Here is a 25955-nt window from a genome sequence, read left to right as displayed (position 1 = left end):
AGACTTCACTTATTATTTTATTTCCTTATTTCACAGATGTTACATCTCACACTACTAAATTGCAATCCCACTCTCACAATTTTATTTCCCATACATTAAAATCATCTTCTTTTTTCTTCTTCTTTGGCGATCACTCGTAGCTGAGTAAGATTGTCTTCCATAAACACGGTTTTAACAATGAGTCCGTAAGTGACTGTGGAGGCCTATTCTGGATCCACACATCCTTCCACAGTGGGGACATTGGTTTCTGGGAGGGAGTTGATCACGATGTGGATTTGCCAAGCGTGCCTTCCTCTTAGCACGTTTCTCCCTTGTGTCCTGAGTTTGAGTGTCTTCAAAGCCCATGACACCTTTGGTAAAGGCTGTTTTCCAACTGGAGCACTCGCAGGCCAGTGTTTCCCAGTTGTCGGTGTTTATATTTTGCCTTGAGACAGTTTTTAAACCTATTTTGTTGACCACCAGCATTACGCTTTCCATTTTTAAGCTCGGAATAGAGTAGTTTGCTTTGGAAGACGATCATCAGGCATCCGCACAACATGACCAGTCCAACGAAGTTGATGTTGAAGAATCATTGCTTCAACACTGGTGATCTTTGCTTCTTCCAGTACACTGATATTAGTTCGCCTGTCTTCCCAAGTGATGTGTAAATTTTTTCAGAGACACCATTAAAATCATATGCACTCGAATGCCACCAGATGGTTATATTCCCTGGATCGCTCTCTCAGAGGCTTTCCTCCATGGAGCCCAGATTGTTTTTCTAAGGTTTCTTCTACCACCACCTGCTGATTTAGGTAGTAGCAGGACTGTCCTTCGTAGTATTACCCAGTTACCTTTATGCATAAGATTTGGAGTGAGACACATTGTACCTTACGATCCAGCTAGACCACAGATCATGAAACATAAAACATTAATTTAGTTTGTGAACATGACAACTGGAACTAGCAGTAATTGTAGAATTGTAAAGTTGTAGACTTGGAAGGGATTCTGAGGGTCATCTCATTTAACCCCCTGCTATACAGGAATCTCAACTAGATCATCCCTGACAGCTGGTCATCCAACCTCTGCTTAAAAACCTCCAAGGAAGGAGAGTCCACAACTTCTTGAGGGAAATGCGGCATTATTCAGGCAGTTCCCTCCCTGCGAGAAGTGAAGTTACAGGGAAGCAGGCCAAGGGCCTTCTCAGTGGTGGTGCCCGCCCTATGGAACGCCCTCCCATCAAATGTCAAGGAAATAAACAATTATCTGACTTTTAGAAGACACCTGAAGGCAACCCTGTATCAGGAGGTTTTTAATGTTTGGTGTTTTATTATTCTTTTATGTTTGTTGGAAGCTGCCCAGAGTGTCTGGGGAAACCCAGTCAGATAGGCGGCATATTATATTTATTTATTTATTTATTTATTTAGTAAAGATATGGGTCTCCACATGCATGTGTTGGTGAGTCCCGGGTTTTGAAAAGATTGAAGAATGCTGTTTTAAACCATAGTTCATAAGAAATTTGAAATGCTTTCTCTATTTTAATAAGAGGAGTATGGGTTAGAGAAGATGAGATTGATGGGTCATCTACCCCCTCTTTCCTATTTAAATGTTTTTTCTTTGTACTCTAAATGAGCACGCTTTCTTTCTGCCCTTTTTGGTTGAGATTCCTTGGCTACACATTTATATTGGAAGAGTTCCAAGTCTGTCCTTAGAGGAACTCAACTCATTTTCTATTTGACATTTTTATTGAGGAATTTCTGAAATATAACAAGAAACGACACAGTGGGGAATTTAAACTATGGTGAGATTCTCATCTGGTTAAATATAATTGCTTTTAGCATTGTAATCACTTGAAATTGCAGTAGTTCTTCGTGAAGATTATTATTTTAAGTTCAGTTCAGTGGACACAAGATTAATATTTAGCCTCATGAAACACGGGTTTCTTTAAGACTTCATTTGAAACCAGTGGTGAAATAAACTTTCTGTTCCTGGGCATGAGGGAAATACTTTGTTTTCTTACAAGCTAGTAGCATGTTTGTCCAGATGTTCTCTTTTGTTTGATTTTCTTTTTCATTGACTTATTGATTAATTGATTTTCCCTCCTTCCTCTCACACTTTGGGGAGTGTGTGTGTGTGTGTGTGTGTTTGCGTACGTACATGCTGACATTTCCCATCATTCCTTTCCACTGGTGAGGTCAAATATCAGCTGAGCATTGGGGACTCCAGTGCAAAATATGTTAAGCCTTCTTATTTTACACGTAAATGGAAAGACTTAAAAATGCCTTCATAAAATCAGCATGATCTGTTGAAGTAGAAAATAAACAATAGCTCTTCAATACTGGCTTCTCAGATTTATTTTCCGGGTGCAATCATTTGATGTAAGTTTAATTGATGTCCTTGGGCTGCACAAGCGAACATGTATAGGATTGGACTACATGGCTGCAGTCTTGTGCATATTTGTTAGAGAGAAAGCTCCATTGAGTAACCATGCATAGGACCAGGGTATTATTTCCAAATCAGCAGTTCCGATCAGTCCTTAATATGATTTTTTTAAATTCTCTGCTTATAAAGAGCAAGAGCATTCTGTTGTTGCATTGTTGTCACTGCAGTATAAGAATTGATTGATGCAAACGTTATCATTATTTATTCAGCACTATTGATGTGCATAGTGTGGTAGAGCATGAAAAAGGCCAAGGGTCTTAGTCTAAAACAGCCTTTTCCAACCTGACACCACCCATATATTTTGGTCCACAACTGCCATCATTCTTGGCCATTGGCCATGCTAACTTGGGATGGTGGGAGTTCTGTTGAGAGCTGTAATGGAAGACATCTGAAGACTGCCAGGTTGGGGACTGCAGTAACATAACATTTGTGGGAGGTTTAGATTGCTAAGTATGCTAAAAACCATTGGTTTTAACAGGTAGGGCAGGATCCGCTGTCTTGTCAGAGCCTGAGGAATTGCAACAGCAGCACTATGACCGTACAAATATATGGTTAAACAAAAAAACCTAAGAAACTTTAGTCTTCTTTTAGCAGCACATCAACTGCTGGTAACTTTGTCTTCATTATTGTAGTTTACGTGCACTTCACATCTGTACATGGGAAGGTTATTTGCTGCTTCAAAACCTTTCACAAAATAGGCTTTACCTGACTTCTGGCACTTTTAAAGTGAAGCATTGCAATAATTTCCAAAACATCAATTGAGAGAAGATTTACAGTTTTGTAGGAAATCATTTCATAAACTACCAGATGTGAAATGTCAACAAGTTGTAGCATTAATTGATTTAACATTGCATAATCACTGCTGTGATTAAAGAGAGCAAAGCTTTTTTCTTCCATTTTGATTTTTTTAGCTTTGTTTTTCTTCTTTCTTCGGACAGCTGTGTGCAACGTGTGGGTTATAAGAACCCCAAATGAATGTTTCTGTTGCTGGTGTTTGTTTGTCTTTTTATTATCCAACAGCTCAACTTGGGTTTTCCCCCCTGTGTTAAAACACGGAATGTTGTTAGCAAAAACCAAACAACTTTGGGAAAGATTTGTGCGTTGTATAAACATAAAATATTTGTAAGAGGAAATGAAAAAAAGGGGCCTCTTGCTTAATTCTCCTTCTGTACAATACTTTGTTTCTGATTCATTAAACCTGATGGATGAGAATCCCACATTACAACCTAAGTGTGACTGACTAGACTCATGGTTGCCTCAGCTATGGTGTTTTTGAAAGCATGTTTAAATTTCAAAATATGGATGACAAACACACATAAACACTGCTGTGTGCATCCCTGGTCAATTCAGTGTGGTTGGGACTCCCAGGATCATGTTTGAGGAAGTTTGGAGATGTGCCCTTGTCACTGACATTTCACCCTTTGGCCGGGCTTCCCTGTTGATGATTTTATTACAGAAAATGTGCAGTGCATAAATGACCCGGGAGTGTTCCTGAAAGTCTGAAGTACCCAATCTCTAAGCAAGTTATTAGCAAATGACATTTCTAGATGTACGAGAGAATCCCAACAGTCATTAAACATCAGGTAGTGGTGGGGGGTGGCTAGATAAGCTGTTTGCTGCGCGTAAGAAGCACAGAAGCCTCTAAATCAGAGCATGGGGGGGCTGACCTGTGGCCCTCCAAGTGTGGCTGGAGTCCAGCTCCCATCATCCTTGGTCATTGGTTGTGCCAGCAAGAACTGGAGTCTAACAAGATCTGGAGAGCCACCAGCTACCCATTCCTGCTCTCTCTATTTGCTTAGATTCAAAATAACACCCACGGGTTCACACCTCATCCCACTGTGTTAAAGGCTCCCATGCAGTCTGTGCCCCATTGCGAGAAAGATTCTCCAAATCAAGCCTTGCGAGTGTGTTTCTCTTCTCATTCTCCAGAGCCCTCCCAGCTAGAGGGGGATGTCAGGCAGCCCGTGCTGCCATCTTATTTCCCAAACTCCCTTCCTTACAGGTCTTCCAAGAGTAGACAGGGAGAAGCCAGGTGCGCCAGCTGGGCCTCAGGTGAGGCAAGACAATGTCAGCTGGATGGTCTCCGATTATAAACAGGAATGGTTCCCCTGCTCCCTCCTGTTTCACTGACTTCAAAAATAGTAATCCTAATGGTGGCTTTATGAGATACCTTTTAATTAGATATTTCCTCAAGGCAATCACTAAAACCTGTCACACCCTGTCATAACTAAGTAAAGGAATGAGAGGGAAGTAACCGAAACTGAGTTAAGCATCTTACCACCTACTTTAGAACCTGAAGTGACACAACTGATTTTTAGCAAGTCTAAGAAAAGCTGTGCATTCACTATTGTGTTTCAGCCTGTCACATCTTTATATATAGTTGATGTAATAAGTTACCTTCTACCTTAAAGATCAGGTGTTCTCTCTCAGAAGCAGTTCTAGTCCTCAGAAGAAGGAAGGAAGGAAGGAAGGAAGGAAGGATTATTTAGGGAGTAGGAGACTTTCAGTCACCTGCCAGCAGTGGTGTTGAAGGACTGAGCAAAATTGCTAGGGATATGTGGGCAAGCCATGGAGAACTTTAATGATATGAACATTGAATTAGGTTTTACAACTTTTCAAAGTAATCTTTTAAACTTGGTACTTGCTCAGAAAACCATCAGAAGTTTTAGAGGTCATTTGGGGACAATTGGCCATTATTAACTACTTTAAGCCTGTAAACAAGTCCTTCTCCACTGTTTGATATCACGCTGTCTCATTTACTATTTTCTAAATATTATTACTCAGTTGAAACTAAAATAAGTGGCTAATGTAAAATAAGGGCTTTGCCAGAAGTACTAGACCCAACACTGCAAGCAGTAGTTGTTCTAAAAGTCAAAATATTACCTTGCTGAAACAGAAGACAAATCTTGGGTTCCTTGCCTTGATCCAGATAGTGGCCAAACACAAATAAAAACAGGTTTCTGTTTCTGTAGCTTTGGCTGGATGGGGAACTAGAAACCAAAACACCAACACACCTGGAGGGCACCAGTTTGGGGAAGTATGCTGTAGAGCAAGGTGCAACTCAGAACATAAGCAGAGCCCTTCTGCATCAGGTGAAAGACCCATGCGCTCTCCAAAACGGCGAACCACGTGCCTTTAAGAAGCTGGCAAAGAGGACCTGAGTGCAATAAAGCTGACCCCTCTAGTTTCAACTTGATTAAGTTTTATTTAGATTTTTATTTTTATGGTTGAGTTGTGGCAAACATTGTTATAAGAAGCTGGATGTAATTCAGGTGGATGCTAAGCAGGCAGACTGAACAGCTTTTACAGTCTGCAAAATGGCAAGAACAAGGTTTTTCATTACTTAGGGCAGTGTCGATATCTGTAAAAAGATGCTTCCATTTATGTATTGATTTTTAAAGTGCTTCAGCAATACCTATGCCCTTTTAGCCAGTGCCTGAATGATCCAGAAAACAATTTGCTTCCTCAAATAGCCTCACTAAGTGAACTTAAATTGCCTAAATTTGAAAGGCTTGGGGTTGGGACTGTGAAAAGAGATGAGTACCCAATTACATTATTGTGACGATGACAGATAATTTCAGGCTAGTAAATTCAATGCACTTTACATTGGATAAGCAATTGGCTACTGCTTTTAACATACCATGGAACTTTGCTTTCCAAAGGTTATTCCAGGTTGTGTAAGTGAAATACAGTGTGCTGAGAGCAGCTCATGGGTGGTCAAATCCACCCCAAGTTTAAGCATTGTTTGACTAAAAGAAGACACTTAATTTAAAACTTAATTTAAAGGCCACCCCAATGTAGTTAATCAAAATCAAGAGGTCAGCATTGGGTTTGAGATTTAATTGGTTTTTAAAATCATCTTAAAATAGGGAAAAATTAAATTATCAGTTTAGGCCTTCCTCCTGTGTTAGGATTGGTCATGCATAACTATGCATTTGTGCTACAAACCTGGACTTCTTCAGTAAATGTGGCACTTTGGGGGCTTAGGAGGGGAATGTGTTAGTGGACAACGGCTCTTCATGGTATCTTCTCCATCCTGCCATCCACTTCCTGGCCAAACACAGAAGTCATGCAAATAGTACCAGGTTAATGTGCTAGTTTAATGGGATAAATGGACGGACAAACCCGGGACCTGGGGGATGGGACGTTGGATGAAGATTTTCTTTTTCTTTTTCTTTTTTCTTTTTTGCTATTAGGATTATCCTACATAATTGATGAATACTAGATGGATGTATGAAATGAAACTGCTTGGCTCTGGTATAAAAGTTTAAGGGATTAGGAAAGAATATAATGGTTAAGAGAAGTTATTAAAAATAAGATTTAGGTTAAGGTTTTTATAGGACAATGAGGAGAATAGAGTAAGGTAATGTGATGAAAGATTAGAATAGGGTAAAAACTTGATGGTAAGGATTTGCTGAACTAACAAATTGAACTGGAATACAAAAAAGGGAGGTATGAGGAGGTCTGGGAAAATAAGTGTATGGAAGATATGTTATGAAAATTAATGTGTTTTTAACTGTTTTTATTTTGTATGTTTTTCTTTTTTTCTTTTTTGTATTTTCTTTTTTATTTTCATTTTTCTTGTTATAATTTGGAAAACTCTAATAAAATATCTTTTAAAAAAAGAAGTCATGCAAATAGTTTTTTAATAGAAGAGCTGGTGTGGCTCTGGGAACATCATCTGCATGCCCAGCTTGTAAATACCAAGTTCTATTCCATTTGCAGTGCTGAAAGCACAGTGAAGAACTAGGTGGGATTGTGGTCTAATTCAATAACACATTTTTAATCTGTGAGACAAGTCATTGCTATTTCCATTTTACAAATTGTAGCAGCACTGTAGTTCTGAGTTAAAGGTGGAAGATATATGGGAGAAAAGGAAGGCCCTGAATTTCAAAAGAATCATTACTTTATGTATTACTTGAAGATGCCTATCTATATGCCTTCAAATTTATCAGAGTCCTTAGGCCTCACCCACCAACCCTAGGTCTGCTTATCTTACAAATGAATCCCTCAAACCTTCTGCTCAAGACCTGGTGAATTTTTGGTTCTCCAAGATCAGAAGATTAATTGGGGCTCCTCGCTAAGCAGCCATGTTTTGATCTGATTCTGCCTTTGTATTGAAGAACAACAACAAAAAAAGGCTGCATGATTTCCCAGTTGCCATGTAGTGTGAAACTGTTGTTTGACAAACCACAATGTTTTGCTTTATGACATGGAAGAGAAGGTCGGAGGCACTTGGGCACGGCACTTGTTCTTACTCACTTTATCAAACCAAGGTTGTTATATCTGAATTGGGCCAAGATGGTGATTTGCTGGATTCTGACTCTAGACATACTCTTTCTCCATGTTTGCTAACGCCCCTTATCAAAACACCTTTCTTTAGATGTTGACGAATGTCTGGATAACAATGGTGGCTGCCAGCAGATCTGTGTCAATACTATGGGAAGCTATGAATGCCAGTGCAAAGAAGGCTTTTTCCTAAGTGATAACCAGCACACCTGTATTCACCGCTCCAATGGTAAGTTTCCAGTCAGTGATCCAGGCAATAATTCATAATTCAGCCATGGTTGTACACCATACTAAGTTCATTCTGTTGGGTCTTTAAATGTTTGGTATCTCTAGTGACATTTCCCTTTTAAAAATATTGTTATGGAGCTTTTCGCAATAGTGAGGTGTCCACATTTATATACACATGCAGGGCCTGTCTAGGATGACACCGTGTTAAGAGGTGGACAGGACACAAGAAGGTATAGCAGAAATTGCCAGCCTCTTTGTATGATCTGATCAAGTTGCCTTGTCATGAAAGTGAAGCTTTTTGCAATTAATTGCAGGAACCTAACTCAGAGAAAAGCATGCAAAATAGCATGTGGAGAACATATTGTCTGTGTGCTGTTAGTTTCTTACCCTAGATATATCATAACACCATGTTGATTTCTGACAATATATTGTGTTGATTTTATTTTACCACTCTTAAAAGAGAGTGGGATACTAGTTTATCATACCACCATGGAAACTGGAGGGGGGAGAAGGAATATGGTGTGTTTAGTGTGTTGGTAGAGTAGTTGTTTAGTTTCCCATCACAGGAGTTTCATGATGCCTTTAAGACAGATGAACTAGATACAATATGATTCCATGAATATTTCAAATGTCTTAGGGACCTTAGGCCATACTCCACAGCCCTTCCCTGTTGAACCAGCCAGCTTCACATCTGGCCTATCTAATGTCCATTGAAACTGTATGCTTGGCATTGAATTTGGATTGTAAGTATGACATCCAAGAGGCCCTTTCCCTACATTCTAATAGGATGACTTCCTAGGGAGGGAAACTTGGCGGGGGTGGGGGGGAGTTGACTGGTCAGTATGCAGAAAATTCTTAAGTTAATAGCATCTAGCATTTCAGAGCATCTTTGGTATGGAGTTTTCCATGCATCAGATGTGAGTGGCATCTGAACACACAGAAATACATGGGGAATCATGGTTCCATGGTGCAGTTCCCCACACATTTGAAGGCAGCATCTCCCTTTCATAATTTAGCTGTGTATTGTACCAAACATCAGTGAAATACCATGTAGAATGTGACACAGCTTCAGTTATCTTCAGGATTAAACTGAAGATAAATGCATGAAATTATTATGCAAGAACTGGTTTATGTTATATAGGAAAACTGGGTTTGTGGACCTAATGGATGCGGAAAACATAGAAACATTTGAATGTGGGAGGTCCAGGTAACTAAGATTTCTTTCTGCCTGCAGGCCTTTGAAAGGTACCAATTAGCAAATAGCAAAATGATGGCTATGAAATAATAAGGGCTGGTAAAACTGCATACAACTTGCATTCAGAGAAAATATATGCTGAGTGTAATAATAATTCAGAGCGAGGTCATGATTATGATAAAATGGGATGTTGATGATAAACACTATGACCGCTGTAAATTTCCACTGGACTTGCAAATAGTGTAATTGTACATCATAAAAACTGAATCGGAGTATTTTGTTGAGTGTACCCCTTATTATAGTTGCCAATCATCATACTGATTGACAACTTCCTGGTAAACAATCTCTCCAGTTTGTATTTTGGGCACTGTATATTTACCTAAATGACATATAATTACGCTGTGAATATTTGAAAACTATTATAATAAAAGAGTGGATGAGATCTGTGCTTTGGACTTCTTACTCATCAAACTGAGGTTTTATTATTTATTATTTTTTAATGACATTTAAAAAAACAGACAAAACTAGGTAAGTAGAAACATTGGTGACCAAAAGCCTAAGCCCTTATTTCTTGTCACCATTGCCAGCTGAATTGCCCTTCACTTGGCTCTGATACCCCCCAAACCTTCTGCCATCTGCTCTAAGATTGCCTCCCTTCTCACCAGGGTCTCCACAGAGATTGGGATGCTGTTGAGGTTTGTGTGGAGGTGTTTCGTGGGCCAAAGTCAGTCTCCTATTCCAGTGGCTGACTAGGCTATCAACAGAGCAGTCATCAGTACCTTTCAGTAGATCCCTTAGAGCTTTCTGGAACTTAGTTGAATCTCTTGATAATGACTGATCTGTCCCTACAGATAGACTGCAAAAATCTGGACCTTCTCTAGATAATGATTTATCCCTGGGAAAGATAAATCATTACATTCACCATATCCCTATCTGTCTCCAGGACAGTGCAAACCAAAAAAATAAATCCGTATGTCACGCCTGTATTTCACAGAAAGAGCCCTACAATTTTTATGGCAGTCAGGAAATCCTGAATAGCAACCAGTTAGGGAAGCTAGATAGGAAAAGAGCTGGTAGGGTGCTAAAGGAGCTTGCAGATATAATATCTGAGCTACTGTATATAACCTTTGATAATGCTTGGAGAACAGGTGAGGTCCCTGTAGACTGGAGGCGAGCAAATGTTGTCCCCATCTTCACAGATGTATTCTAAAAGTGTGTAGTTCTTTATCTCCTTGACATCTGATGGGAGGGTGTTCCACTGGGAGGGCGACACTGCCAAGAAAGTCCTCTGCCTGGTTCCCTGTAACTTCACTTCTCGGCGGGGCGGGGGTTAGGGGTATACTGGTCCGAGGCCATTTCAGGCTTTAGAGGTCAGCACCAACACTTCAAATTGTGCTCAGAAACATACTCAGAAACGGGGGGGGGGGGGGAGAGACCCAGGTAACTACTGACTGGTCAGCTTGACATCAATACCAGGAAAAGTCCTAGAGCAGATAATTAAAGGGTCAGTCTATGAGAACTTAGAAAAGGATGCTGTGATTACAAAGACCCAGCATTAGTTTCTCCAAAACAAGTCATGCTAGATGAGACTACTCTCATTTCGTTTTTCAGTAAAGTTACAATCTTAGTGGATCAGGGGAATGCTGTGGTTCTAGTGTATTTTGATTTCAGTAAGACTTTTGACAAAGTCCCTCATAATATTAACTTATTGGAAAGCTAGGCTGAAACTAACAAAATGAATTTCAATAGGGTTCTACACTTAGGCAGGAAGAACCAGCTGCACAAATATAAGATGGTGGATACCTGGCTTGCCAGTAGTACATGTGAAAAGGATCTAGGGTTCTTAGTACAGTGGTACCTCGGGTTAAGTACTTAATTTGTTCCGGAGGTCCCTACTTAACCTGAAACTGTTCTTAACCTGAAGCACCACTTTAGCTAATGGGGCCTCCCACTGCCGCCACACCGCCGGAGCCCGATTTCTGTTCTTATCCTGAAGCAAAGTTCTTAACCTGAAGCACTATTACTGGGTTAGCGGAGTGTGTAACCTGAAGCGTATGTAACCTGAGGTACCACTATATACCACAGATTTAACATGAATCAACAGTGAGGTGCAGCAGCAAAAAAGCTAATGCTATTTTTTGCATCAGCTGGAGTAGAGTGTCCTAATCAACGGACATAATAGTCTCACTCTATTCTGCCTTGGTCAGACCACACCTGGAGTCCTGTGTCCAGTTCTGAGCATCACATTTTAAGAAGGATATTGACAAACTGAAACATATGCGGATGATCAGGGGTCTGGAAACCATCCTTATGAGGAACGGTTGAGGAGAGTGGGGATGTTTAGCCCGGATAAGAGGAGTTTGAGAGGCAATGTGATAGTGGTGGACTCTCTTTCCTTGTAGGTTTTAAAGCCATTTTTCATGCATGCTTTATTTGAGATTCCTGCTTTGCAGGGGGTTGGACTAGATCTCTACAGTTCTATAATTTTGTGATGTGGGTGTTTGCTCAAAGGAGCCTCCCCCAACCTGGATTGGATTATAACTCCCACCATCCCACGCCCCATCCTAGCTGGGGCTGGTGGGAATTGTAGTTATATGTGGACGGCACCAGACTGGGGAAGATTGATTTAAAATATTTATATAGTGCCTTCCAATATAAACATTCATATAAACATTTAAAACCACAAAATATAACTAAAACAATGTGATTTCTAATCCATGGGTTGCACGAAGTCCTCCGAGAGTCTGTTTCTGGAACTTCAGTACTATGTCTGAGCTTACCTCCATATGCTTGGCTGGGGAAGGTTTTTGGTACAGTACCAGAATATCTCCTATCTCTGGAATGTGGAGGATGGTACCTAATTTTATCTAACAGATTTGGGGTTACTTATTTATCATGAATTGTTCACATTTTTGTCCTGAATACTAGTAGAAAAATATCCAATAGAACAGGAAATAGTAGATTGGCGTCTTAATGAAAACCACTTGCTGAGTACTGTGATGAAATAATTATCACAATTTATTAAGGTGGACGATGAAGTATTCCTTCATGGCTCTTATAGCTTCCTTAATTTTGGTTGTCACCATACCAACATCCTTATGCCATTGGTTGGGCCTTTGAGCTGAGCTGCTATTGTTGTTGCTTTTGATAACTCCAAAGGATTTGGAGAGATTTGACCCTCTTGACTTGCCCTTTCAGCTTACTTCAGTCTCCTCATTTTCAAGGAACTTCTTTCCTCTGTTGAAGTTTCTACTTTTGAAGTCAAATTGTTATTGGCACAAATGAGGACTCAGAGCAGGTCTCCTTTGTTAATAAAAAATGATGTGGGGTTTTTTAGACATGGAGTTTTTGAGCAAAGAGGAATAAATAAATATAGAGCCCCAAGTGAATTAGGGCTAAAACACTTGGATATAGCAGACTGGTCTTCTAAACAACACGATAAACAGTTTCTGGATTTTTAAAAGTCGTTTTGACATTCTACTTCTACAGGATATTTGGCAATCTGAAGCCATAGTGCTTAATAGCTTGAGGTGCCACATTCTGGCAGCCCCTCTCTGTAGTAAGAGAGGGAGTTCCACTGAAGGCTTAGCATGTTTTATTTCAGCAAATGTTAACACAATTATAACACCTATGATTCCCTGTAAGCCTGCTAAATTTAGTGTGCTTACTGATCTGATGGTAGTCGGTGACTACATTCACACCACACTTTAAAGCACACCCAAAAAACACACCCCTCAAGAATCCTGAGAACCGTAGCTTGTTAAGGGTGTTGGGAATTGTGGGTCTGTGGTTTATAAACTACAGTTCCCAGAATTTGGGGAGGGGGCATGTAGTTTGGATGTGCTTTAAAGGTCTGGGATGTATGCAGAGAATGTTTGCATGCCACGTTATTCTAAAAAATCAATTGTAAACAATACTTGGACAATATTAGACAAAAAAAAAAAAATTGCAATCTTCATGTCCTGCTGCAGCCCTAATTTTTGCAGGAGGTTTCAATGCATGTGTAGGAGTCAGTTTATATGCCCAAAACTACTGGATTTTGGAGTTTGATACTTAGGTCGATTATTATTATTATTATTATTATTATTATTATTATTATTATTATTGATTCCAAATGCAAACAAGTGGGGCTGCATTTAGCAAAATGTGGAGAGATTTGCAAATAGTATAGGGTACTGCTGATGGAGATATATAGAGCATGAGGAATATACTCCCCCTCCCAATATATATACATAGACCAAATAATTATTTTTTAAAAAAATTCGGAATTAAGGGGTTTTCTCAGGACGGTTGAGAACACTTGCTCTGTAAATGTGTGGGTGCAAAAATGGGGTCAAGGAGGGTCAGTTGGAGGGAGGGAGAAGTGTCTCTACTTTCACCTGAGCAGTGTTGGAGGGCATGAAATGAAGGGTCCCTGCTAAAGAATAATAAAGCCATGGGAATAGATTTTATATCACCATCATTTTTGAAATTTATTGTTAGCTTGTGGGCTCCTCTGCTGGTTGCATTTACGTATTACGTATTCAACAGCATCGTAACTGAGGCTCAGAATACGGTGGTAATGGGGCCCCATATTTAAAAGGGTTCTAAAACTGATCCAGCAAACGTATTTCCCAGACAGCTTGTTCTATGTAATTTGCAAGCATTGAGCAAAAAAGGCTTCATAATAAACCAAGTGACTGGTTGGAAGAGGCAGCCATTTTGCCAGATGAACCTGCCGTGTTTAGATAGATTCATCATGAATTATTCTCTGGTTGTAAACCATTTGATTGACAAATAAGCAATATTTTTTTAAAAAAGCAAATATGGTTCGTGGCCGACTCTGGGGTTGCGGCGCTCATCTCGCTTTATTGGCCGAGGGAGCTGGTGTACAGCTTCTGGGTCATGTGGCCAGCATGACTAAGCCGCTTCTGGCGAACCAGAGCAGCGCACAGAAACGCCGTTTACCTTCCCGCCGGAGCGGTACCTATTTATCTACTTGCACTTTGACGTGCATTTGAACTGCTAGGTTGGCAGCATACATTGACTTAGCGTTTTTGGTTGGGCTTTCCATACAAAACTTTGGAGGAAATTGCCCTCACCAACTATAGGCATCACTCCTTTTTCTAAGTAAAGGCGGTTTACCAACTTAATCTGTTCTGGAAGTCCGTTCTTAAACCAAAACCGTTCTTAAACCAAGGCGTGCTTTCCCTGATGAGGCCTCCCGCCGCCGGTGCCCTTCCACCGTTCGGATTACTTTCTTAGACTGAGGTAAAGTTTGCTAACCGGAACACTACTTCCAGTTTTGCGGGGTTCGTAAACCGAATTGTTCGTAAACAGAGCTGTTCTTAAACCGAGGTACCACTGTATATAATAATAGCTATCTGAAGGTAAAATGTACCATAGAAGGCTATCATACAGACTCTGTGCCTTCCACTAAAGGGGCTAAGCAGGGTTTCTTTGGGCTGCTGCCCTGTTCCATTTGTACAGTAATACCTCTACGAACGTCCGCCTTGTCTAGCGTCCATTCTGGCGAACGTCCACAGCAAACCTGGAAATACCGGAACAGGTTACTTCCGGGCAGTGGCGTAGCGTGGGGGGTGCAGGGGGGGCCGGCCGCACCGGGCGCAGCATCTGGGGGTTAGGGTTAGGGGGCGCAAATCCACAGGTTAGGGGGCGCAAATCCACGGGTTAGGGGGCGCAAATTACTTGCCTTGCCCCGGGTGCTGACAACCCATGCTACGCCACTGCTTCCGGGTTTGCCGCTCGTGCATGCGCAGAAGCGCAAACCGCTCCGTGCGCATGCGCTGATGCAGCACTTTGCCCTGCATCCTTTTCAGCTAGCGGCCGAGGCTCCGGAACGGATCCTGGCCGTAAAACGAGGTGCGACTGTATATAAATGACATGGCTGAGTTTTTATCGTCTCCAATTAACCATGTCCCCAAGTTGGCTGCAAAAAGTATTTTTTTATCATTGGATGTGGATGATGCTGTACTTCTATCCCAGACAAAATTTGGTTTGAAAATATCGTGACGAAACCAAGGTAATTGTGTTTTCGAAACAATACAGACTTCCAAAATGGTGTTTTGATGAACAACTCATCAGACATATGAGAGTTCTTAAATATTTGAGCATAGCTTTTCAATCCTGTACAAAGGTGGTCAGCTGAACAAGATGTGGTAGATAAACCAATAATGAATATTAAAATTTAATGTGTATCTTTACATAATTTCATACCTGCTGTGCTCGAGGTTTCTAAAGCCAAACCTTTAGCTCAACTATTTTATGGAATTTTTTGGTTTGATGCCAGTTTAAGTCCACTGGAAGCTGTCCAGTCTAAATTCCTTAGACAAGTTTTCTCCATACCAAGATGTGTTATGAATGCTTCAATTGGAAGCTTGTTTTCCCTTCCTTTTCACACAAGTCTGGATCAGGACATTTTACTATTGGCTCTGGTTGAATATAACCCTTGCAGGCTTGCTTTCTTTAATTCTTGATTTGCACAAAAGAAGTTGAATGAAAGCCATTAATTTAAGGTTATGCTTTCTTGACTTTCCACCACATTTACCTAGTTTAATCCTATACATAGTTTCCTGGGAATACCGTATTTTTCGCCCTATAGGACACACTTTTCCCCCTCCAAAAATGAAGGGGAAATCTGGGTGCGTCCTATGGGGCGAATGCAGGCTTTTGCTGAAGCTTGGAGAGCGAGAGGGTTCGGTGCGCACCGACCCCTCTCGCCCTCCAGGCTTCAGGAAGACACCCGCAGCCTAGGCAGCCCTGTGGGAGGTCCCGCAGGGCTGTCTAGGCTGCGGATAGCAGCCTGCTTCCCGGAGTGTCGGGCGCCCTGAAAGCAGAGTGCCCGGCGCTTCGGGAACACATCCGCAGCCTAGGCAGCCCTGCGGGAGCAGAGCACCCCCCGCGCCGGGCAGACATCCGCAGCGTGGGGAGCCTTGCAGGAGTTCCCTGCAGGGCTCCCCACGCTGCGAATAGCAGCCTGCCGCCTGGTGGGCGGGGCGCCCTGAAGCAAAGCGCCCCCCGCGCCGGGCACACATCCGCAGCGTGGGGAGCCTTGCAGGAGTTCCCCGCAGGGCTCCCCACGCTGCGAATAGCAGCCTGCTGCCTGGTGGGCGGGGCGCCCTGAAGCAAAGCGCCCCCCGCGCCGGGCAGACATCCGCAGCGTGGGGAGCCTTGCAGGAGTTCCCTGCAGGGCTCCCCACGCTGCGAATAGCAGCCTGCCGCCTGGTGGGCGGGGCGCCCTGAAGCAAAGCGCCCCCCGCGCCGGGCAGACATCCGCAGCGTGGGGAGCCTTGCAGGAGTTCCCCGCAAGGCTCCCCATGCTGCGGATAGCAGCCTGCCGCCCGGCGGGCAGGGCGCCCTGAAGCAGAGCGCCCCGCGCGCCGGGCAGACATCGGCCAGCCCCACAAGCTCGGGGGACAGCAGGGAGGCGCAGCGCCGTCATCCCGCTGTTCCTCGACCTGGTTCGGTTTCCCCGACCTGATTTTGGGGGGGAAATAAAGGAAATTTTTTTCCCCTTTATTTCCCCCCAAAAAAACTAGGTGCGTCCTATGGGACGGAGCGTCCTATGGGACGAAAAATACGGTAAGCTCTATTGAATTCAGTTGTGCTTGTTTCTGATGTTCTGATGTTCTGATGTTCTGATGTTCGACCTTTCAGATCCATTGAGCTTTAACAAAAGGTGACATGCATCCTTTAGCTTTTAACTGGAATTGCAAAGAGACTTGCAAAGTGTCACCACTTAGAACAACTACCATGAAGCAGAGGCTCCCATCCAAAGAGAGAGAGATCCAGCCTCTGCTTGGATTATTTTCCTGCTGTTACAAACAGCAGTCAAACTTGAAGGCCTCGTCTTTACTTCATTCACTTGTCGGCGCAAGGAGAGTCCCTCAGGTACCATGATGTTGTAGCAGCCTGACGTAATTGCTGCTAATATGAAAAAAGTCCCAAATCTGTGCTCAACCCCATTCCTGCTCTTCTATACCCCTGCACATAAGAATTAATGCTTTTCTTTTGGATCTCTAAGCTTTTGGGGGTGTTGCAGTTTCTCCTACAAATGAAAATATCCATTTGTGTGTAACAGAGATTCAGAATCATAGAATTGCAGAGTGGGAAGGGACCCTGGGGGGCATCTAGTCCAACCCCCTGCAACTCGGGAATCTCAACTAGATCACATATGACAGAGCAGTTACAGTAAATATAGGAAGGTACAAAAAATGTAAATCCAGAGGCCGTTCACCGTAATAACTTAAAAGTAGGGTTATTATTGAGAAATAAGATCACTTGGAATTTCAGGAAAAGAAGATTTTTCTTTTTTAAAAAAAACAAAAACCCCAAACCCTCGAAGTAGGTAGTCCCAGATGTTTAGAAATATCATATTTTCCTCTTTATAATGGAGTGTGGTACGTATTAGCTTTTATGTTGGGATTTGGTACTTACCTGTTTGAGTTACAGAGTTCTAAGAATTGGGAGTCAATTTCCAAACTGTTTCCAGATGCTAGAAGGCAAATATCTAATCTTCATTGCCCCAAGTGTAATGTCTGAAATAACAAAAGAAGCTGTAATGGGGCCTTGGCACCAGCATCTCTTAATAAACTCCCAACTAAATATCCCTGCAAACTAAAAGGAAGAAGACTGTCAGGATTGAGGAAAGGAAAATCAACCAACCAAGTGATATTTTCCCCATTTCTGAAAGGTTCATTGAAATCCTATAACACTATCGCTACGGAATAATATAGATGCTGGGGAGAATTTTGTTATTTTAAGGAGATTTTCAGTCCTTGATTTACTGATTTACATTTACTGTGCCCAGCCTACACATTGAGTGTACTTGTTCAAAATGATTCCTAAATTCAGAGGCTGAATTTTGAAAAAAAAATAGTTTGATACTTAGGAAGTTAGATTTAAAGCTCAGAGTCCAAAACTGAGCTGCCAGTGAGCCTGCCTTTTCATCCCCCTGGAAAAGCTTCGTGAAACACGTGTTCAATTGTTTCTGGAAAATACACATTGTAGGCACCTGTTGTACCTCAACAGGGATATTTTCTGCAGAACACAGGCAGCCACACTGAAAACCCTGCCCCAAGATGGAGTGGGCTTCTGATATTTTAGGAATTGCAAGGAACAGCTTCACCGCAGAATGCAGGATAAGGCAGCTTGACATTTCCAGGGCAGTTCATGGGTGGAAGGATCCTTGGGCCTGATCCTTGATCCTTCACAAAAGGTAAAGCTAAAGGGACCCCTGACAGTTAAGTCCAGTCGCAGATGATTCTGGGGTTGCGGCGCTCATCTCACTTTACTGGCCAAGGGAGCCAATGTTTGTCCGCAGACAGCTTCCGGGTCATGTGGCCAGCATGACTAAGCCGCTTCTGGCGAACCAGAGCAGCACACAGAAACACTGTTTACCTTCCCGCCGGAGCGGTACCTATTTATCTACTTGTACTTTGATGTGCTTTCGAACTGCTAGGTTGGCAGGAGCTGGGACTGAGGAACAGGAGCTCACCCCATCACAGGGATTTGAACCACCAACCTTTCGATTGGCAAGCCCAAAGGCTTAGTGGTTTAACCCACAGCACCACGCACGTCCCTTGATCCTTCACAGCACCACCCTGTTAAAGTTGAAAGGTGTGCTGAAGCTCTGCACCCCAGCTGGATTAAGTAATTAGGGGGGCAGTAGGGGTCATGATGGCCTTATATAGCAGCTGCCTTTAATTTGGTTATGCAGTCTGAGCAGCTAACAGCCCAAAGTAGTTGCTCTGCAGATGCCTGTCCTCTTACCTTGTGCCAGTCATCATCATAAACTTTATTGCACTAGCCAAAGGCCATGGCATTATTCACAAAGGGAACAAAAAGAAAAGCAACAATAACCATAAAAATCATAAAAACATCAGGCACTGCAGATACAATAAACCATAATCACATCTCCTAAAAATTATTTGTTGCATACGATAGAATAGCAAGGGGTTCTCAGGTAGAATGTGCCAGCTTAAATGTCCGAATCACCTTTGCAATTGACCGCTATTTTATCTAGTTCTTTTCTCCTGATCTTCTTGGTTGCCAAGGCATATACAGTGGTGCCTCGCAAGACGAAATTAATTCGTTCCGCAAGTTTTTTCTTCTTGCGAGTTTTTCGTCTTGCGAAGCACGGTTTCCCATAGGAATGCATTGAAAATCAATTAATGCGTTCCTAGGGAAACCGCTTGCCAGGCTGGCGGTGCGGAGAAGGGCTTTTCTCCGCACCGCAAGCCTTCAGGACAGGTACGGGAACAGAGGGGAAGGCGCGCAGTTCCCGGGGCTTGCGTGGGAGGAGGGTTTTTCCTCCCCACCGCCAACATTCAGAACAGCATTCTGAATGTTGGCGGTGGGAAGGAAAACCCTCCTCCCACCCCAAGTCTTCAGGAAAGCCATCCGAAGCTGGGCGGCGGGAGAAGGTGTCCCCCCCCCCCGCCCGGCATCGGAGCTTCCTTGCGATGCCGGGCGGCGGGAGAAGGTGTCCCCCGCCCGGCATCGGAGCTTCCTTGCGATGCCGGGCGGCAGGAGGAGGCGTCCCCCCCCCGCCCGGCATCGGAGCTTCGTTGCGATACCGGGCGGCGGGAGGAGGCGTTTCCCCCCCCCCGCCCGGCATCGGAGCTTCGTTGCGATGCCGGGCGGCGGGAGGAGGCGTTCCCCCCCCGCCGCCCGGCATCGGAGCTTCGTTCCGATGCCGGGCGGCGGGAGGAGGGCGCGCTTCCCCGCTGTCCGGAGATTTCCCTATGGGCTGTCGTCTTGCGAAGCAAGCCCATAGGGAAATTCGTTTTGCGAAGCGCCTCCAAAACGGAAAACCCTTTCGTCTAGCGGGTTTTCTGTCTTGCGAGGCGTTCGTCTTGCGGGGTACCACTGTAGTGCTACTTTATAAGTTACGAAGTCATCAGTATCACTCAGCAGCCATTTCACTCTTTCCGCCCTGTTCGAATGTGTTCCATTCATGAGCAGGGGTTTTATAAATCGGTCTCTTGGTTCTATATATAGCGGGCATTGCAATAAATAGTGGTGCAGGTCCTCTACGCGAGGTTGCCCACACAGGCAAAATCTCTCCTTGTACTGTACTTTGCCGTACCGACCATCCACCACCGCCAAGGGCATCGATTGGAATCGTAATTCTGTAAAAGCAGTTCTTAGTACGGCAAGTGGGAGCTTTGTCAAGTAACTAGCTCGGATGTGCTCCGTTTTGATAAGTGGGAACTATGGTGAGCTTTTGGTAGAGTCTTACCTTGTGGAGCTCAGGTGCCTGCTCACCTGCCCATTGTGGTTGACATCCTTGGCTTTTGGCTCTTTGGTGCTTCAGTTGCAACCTTTGGAGTGTAACCTTCCCTACTACATTACTTGCCTCAAGTGCCTTGGGTTGCTTTATCTGGGGGTTTTGACCCATACCTGTTTTCCTTGTTTTCCTTCAAAACTGTTGAGGCTCCTCACCCATGCTTCGTTTGCTCATTGGTATAACTGGCCCAGTTGGGTGTGCCTGCTTTTCCTCACCCTGAAGAATAAATTGTTGTCAAGGAAGGGGCACATAGGGCTGTATTCAGCTAGGTCCTGCTCAGAATAGAGCCACTGAAATTAACAAACCTAAGTTAATCATGTTCATTAAAACTCCTATGGCTCAACTCTGAATAGAATTAGCGTGAAATACCACCCACAGCATTTTGAAAAATTATACAGTAACTGTGAAATCATGGTAGAACATAATACCTGATTATTTCATAATATGTTCTTGAGCATATTTCGTGACTTGAGGAATAGCAGAGGTGGGGTCTCCTACCTTTATAAGAGTTGGGTTGGCCCTGACTTGGAGTTTCTGGTGACTGTCTACATTTTGTAATATTAAGACTTACTCACATATCTCAGTCTTCACATAAATTATTTTGAAATTAGCTTTGAAGCAAATGCCATTATTGTAGCATTAAAATCATTTGACTTTGGGGTTTTGCCATCAGTTCTGTCTAAAGCACTTAATTTGGTTAAATGATCTGACATATCTCTGCCTATAGGGGAAATTCAAGGAGTCAAAATACATTAGTTCTTGGGTTTAATGTGTAGGCATAAAACTATACTTTTGTGTGCTCTGGGACATAGTACCTTGAGGCATATCACACTTAAATGGTTTAGAAGAATTTGAGTTTTAGACTGTCAGAAAACCTGACAAAAATATATTGGATATTTAAGTCCAAATACTCAACTTGAAAGGTTATTCAGTACATAGGAAATATTTTAAACTTCTCATCAAAGTTTGTCAACAAAGATGAAGCTCTTACAGCTGGAGGAAATCAGGATGAATGAGACATAGACCCTTTCATCTCTTGCCAATGAAATCCCCAATCTTGAGTGGGATGATTCACTAAATAAAATATGGACCAGTGACTTCTAAATTGTGATTAGGTATCACAGGGCACCCTGCAAGCTCACTGGGGTTCCTCAGAAATGGTCCTGGTGGATCATCTTCCAGAATGTGCAAACTTGGGGAAGAGTTGGGTGTATTCTGGGGAACGATCTCAATTTTCTAAGCCTATGGTGAGTGTAGGAAATGAAAGTCTGCCAGAGGATCTGACCAGAATCCTCTACAACGTGCAAGGGTTCTGCAGAGAATTTCGTTGGAAGAAAGATTGATATGGAGGTAGAAAGTCTGAAAGCCACCGATCTCGAAGAAATGACTGGGGGCTTTTTTCTCCTTAGTGAGTTAAAAATGGAGGTAGATGAATGATATGGACATTATGGTACCTTTGCAAGGTTACAACGTAAAGTACTTCTTGTGGAGGAGCTGAAAGAAAGATGTGTCAGAATTCATGCTGCTAAAGATGTTAAGAAGTGTCTTATGAAATGAAGCGCTGTTTAAAACTGTGACCAGGCAGACGTGACAGGCAGACTGCTTGCCAGCGAGAGAGAGAAGGGAAGTCTTTTATTTTAAAAAAAAAATCTCTCCACACCTGTGTTAAAATAAAAATAGTTGAACAGTCTGCAGTTCAACTACAGACTGACTGGCAACACTGACGAGAATAGAAAGCTCTACGCATGGGTGGGAAAATACACTGGAAAACTGTTTTTCAAACAAGGGGGAAATATGTAAAATTCTAGGGGAAGGGGGCTTCATGCTCAAGTCACTTAAGACTGGAAAAGTATCAATATTTCCTGTATAATGCATGCTCATGGTTATTTTGAAAGAAGGGACATAAAAGTTTGGAAAGCAGCATTTAGAAGCCAGCTAGTAACAAACATCAGATGAAAAATATTCAGCTTTAACCCTGGGTGTCCTTTTCTGCCAAGAAACCTAATTAAATGAACTATTTGTATATGATACAGTAATAATTTTAATGTATAATTCATTTGCAACACTGATTTAATTATATACTGCATTTTGCACTTTGAGGCTGCCCCCCAAATTTTACAATGAAAGGGCCTCCCCCCCCCGCCCAAGTTCCATGGTGGCATGCTGATGTCATGCATGTCCCGGGTCATATGACGTCACGCGGCCCCGGGCCACCTCAGTCATGTGGACGAGGTAGAGCACGTGTTTATCAGAAATATTAATATCACCTTTCATTTAAAGAAAAATGCTTTAGGTGAATTAGAATTTTAAAAGAAAAATGGCCTGCCACATTCCATGGCCTCTGCATCTGAGTCTCAAACGTCTGCTCCTTCTAAATATGGAGGCTTCATTGAGTTGCCATGGCAAATAGCTGCTGTTAGACTCATCCCCCATGAATTTGACTACCCATTTTTAAAAGCCATTTAAGCTAGTAACAATGACCAGATCCCGTGGCAGTTAAATATGCGCTTCTTGAAAAAGGATTTCCTTTTTTCCTCGGCAGTTTTATTAGGTAACCCTGAATCCTAATACTATGAGAGAGAGAGAGTTTATACCATGCATAAACTTGTATAAAAAGTAAAGGTAAAGGGACCCCTGACCATTAGGTCCAGTCATGACCGACTCTGGGGTTGCGGCGCTCATCTCGCTTTATTGGCCGAGGGAGCCGGCGTACAGTTTCCGGGTCATGTGGCCAGCATGACTAAGCCGCTTCTGGTGAACCAGAGCAGCGCACGGAAACACCATTTACCTTCCTGTCGGAGCGGTACCTATTAATCTACTTGCACTTTGACGTGCTTTCGAACTGCTAGGTTGGCAGGACCTGGGACCGAACAATAGGAGCTCACCCCGTCACAGGGATTTGAACCGCCAATCTTCAGATCAGCAAGCCCTAGGCTCTGTGGTTTAGACTTGTATACAATTTTATAAACCTTTCAGAGAATCTTAGAGTTGGAAGGGACCCGGGTCATCTAGTCCAACCCCCTGCAATGCCATCTTTTCTCTAAACTAATACAGTGGTACCTCGGGTTAAGAACTTAATTCGTTCCAGAGGTGCATTCGTAACCTGAAATGGTTCTTAACCTGAGTTGTGCTTTCGCTAATGGGGCCTCCTGCTGCCGCTGCGCCGCTGGTGCGCCATTTCCGTTCTTATCCTGGGGCAAAGTTCTTAACCTGGAACAAACACTTCCTGGTTAGCGGAGTTGGTAACCTGAAGCGTCTGTAACCCAAAGCGTCTGTACCACTTAAAATAAAGTGAGCAGCTATCTCACTGCTTACTCTGACTCCAGATCTTTTAAGTTGAAATGCAGTGAAGCAAGCCCCTAGGGTGTTTCTATGTGATTATGTACTGTTATTTTGTCATTAATGTCCATTGCAGAATTTCTTCACAGAAATTCATAGGGAGAAAAGCAGCTCATCCCTGTCCCACATAAGCTTACAAGCTAAATTCCAACAGTGGGGAAGAGAACAAAGACAGGGGAGGAGATTAGTTCAGTTTCTTGATTGCAAGGATGTTATATGTTCACACTTTAGGTTTTCTTTAAGTTGGAAGGTGCTGACACTGAGAAAAGGCAAATAATAATCCTTGAATCAATAATGACTGCTCTTTCTAGGCTATCATTCAATCCATCTATGAGCCTCAACATAAATGCATGGTCTGCCAATCCTTTTCAGCACCCGTTCCCCAGATTACGAGACTACCGCTCTTAACCACTACACCACACTGGCTTCTTCAGATTTGCAGCTCTTCATTAAAAGAAGACCATTATACATGTCTGCCATGTACCATCTGTTTGGCTGCTAGAGACGGAGGTGTTCTGTTCAATGTGTGCATGCACACTAACATGAATTCCTAAAATGCCAATGTCAGGGAACTGCCATCAGAGGCACGGGAGAAGGAGAGGGTCTCTGATTCTGCAGGAGAAGGTCCAAGCGCTAGAGGGAGACTTAGCCGGGAAGTAGGGGAAGAGAATGAGTGTAACACCAGGGATCCAGGAGAGCAACGGGACAGGGAGGTGCAGGGGCTCCAGGACTCTTCGTTGGAAGTTAGTGAGGAGAGCCCAAGCACCCCGCTGCCCACGCCCACCCTGCGCAGGAGACTCCCGCGCAGCGAGAGGCGGAGACGATTGGGCGTCAAACAACTCTTATGTTGGCAGCGCTTTAAGAAACGCCCACAGACAGACTCTACGAGTGACTAAGGGCAGCCACGCTGAGATGGGCTGTGCAGTCCGGAGGGTTTAACCAGGCAATCCAATGCTCAAACGGGGCAGGATTACGCACGAGTAACTCCCAACCACTACAGCCAAATTAAACCGGAGTACCAGCATATATCCCTGAATTAAAATAAAAACTCTTTGGGTGCATTTTTTTTTAATGAAACATCAAACATGATGTGTACACTTTAAGAAAGATTGCCTCATCTTTATATTTCATGTTCTTTCTAGTGCTTCTAGTTTGTTTTGCTTTAATGTTTGCTTCCTAATAGTTTGTAGCTGGTGAAATCTCAGTGCGTACAATGCGATGTATTGTAGGAGTGCTGTTATGCTACTAAATTGAGAACTTGGCAGTTTTCCACCCTTCAGGTAAAAAAAGGGGCATGGGATAATAATGACTCTTCTTGATCCACCTCAGACTGTGAAGTATTAAACAAGCCATGACTAAGAAAACACATTTCCCCTCCTCTTCATTTATTTGCAAGTGCTCGTTTTTCTCAGAGGTCCACATGAGGAGAAAGGGAGTTACTCATTTGAACAGGCATTTGTTTGGAAGTTGAGAACTGGAAAAGCAACTAGAAGCCAAGGCTGGAAGCAATCATAAAAGTGCGTACTGCAACTTAGCACTGAACAGCACATTGCACACAAATGTGGGTAACTAAACCCCAGTGTGCATTTCTTTCTATGGGGAAGCAACTTTGGGGAGAGGGCAAGTTGGAATACAGAAATGTGGGGTGGAGATCCTTAACTCTTCCTTCCATGTCAGTTTCCCACTAAAAATTATTCCTCTGTAACTACTAAGAATTGGCATCCTTGGTCTTATAGATACCAGTTTCCCTTTAGCTTCTATGAATCCTTGGATTTTCCTTCTACAATAGAAAAGGGTATTATTTTTTACTTATTATATTATTTCATAAAATTATACACTTGACTGTAAAAAATGTTTTAAAGCAGTTTACAAAAGGATAAAATAATAAAAAATACTTTAAAACGTACAAAAGTTAAAATACTCCAACAGATTCCCTCAACTTTCTAAGCATCTAGGTAGGTTTCTATCCCACTCTTCTACCAGGAAGTTCTGGCCAACATACATGAGTCCGTACAGGTTACCTTTTAAACAAACTCTGGAAGTTGAGTTAGGCAGAGAGAGAGAGAGAGAGAGAGAGAGATTGGTGCAAGGGGCTCTCTGTCATTCAACACTCTTTCCAGCTTTTCGCCTGGGCCCCTCCAGATGTTTTGAACTACAACTCCCATCCTTCCTAGCAAGCACAGCCAAACAGGCTGG

The 25955-nt window shown here is 42.9% G+C and overlaps 1 protein-coding gene across 6 annotated transcripts in view; it reads left to right on the top strand.

Moving 5' to 3' along the window:
* SCUBE1 (signal peptide, CUB domain and EGF like domain containing 1) overlaps positions 1–25955 on the top strand; it is a 191909-nt gene that overhangs the window by 33418 nt on the left and 132536 nt on the right. For all 6 annotated transcript variants that reach the window (XM_081191594.1, XM_081191593.1, XM_081191592.1 and 3 more), the window contains one exon: positions 7802–7936. In XM_081191594.1, coding sequence (XP_081047720.1) covers positions 7802–7936 — 135 coding nt within the window. The remainder of the gene's footprint in view (positions 1–7801; positions 7937–25955) is intronic.

The sequence above is a fragment of the Podarcis bocagei genome (assembly GCF_964188305.1).
Source record: "Podarcis bocagei genome assembly, chromosome: 4".
NCBI classification, from domain to species: domain Eukaryota; kingdom Metazoa; phylum Chordata; class Lepidosauria; order Squamata; family Lacertidae; genus Podarcis; species Podarcis bocagei.
This window is presented reverse-complemented; position numbering and strand designations above follow the sequence as displayed.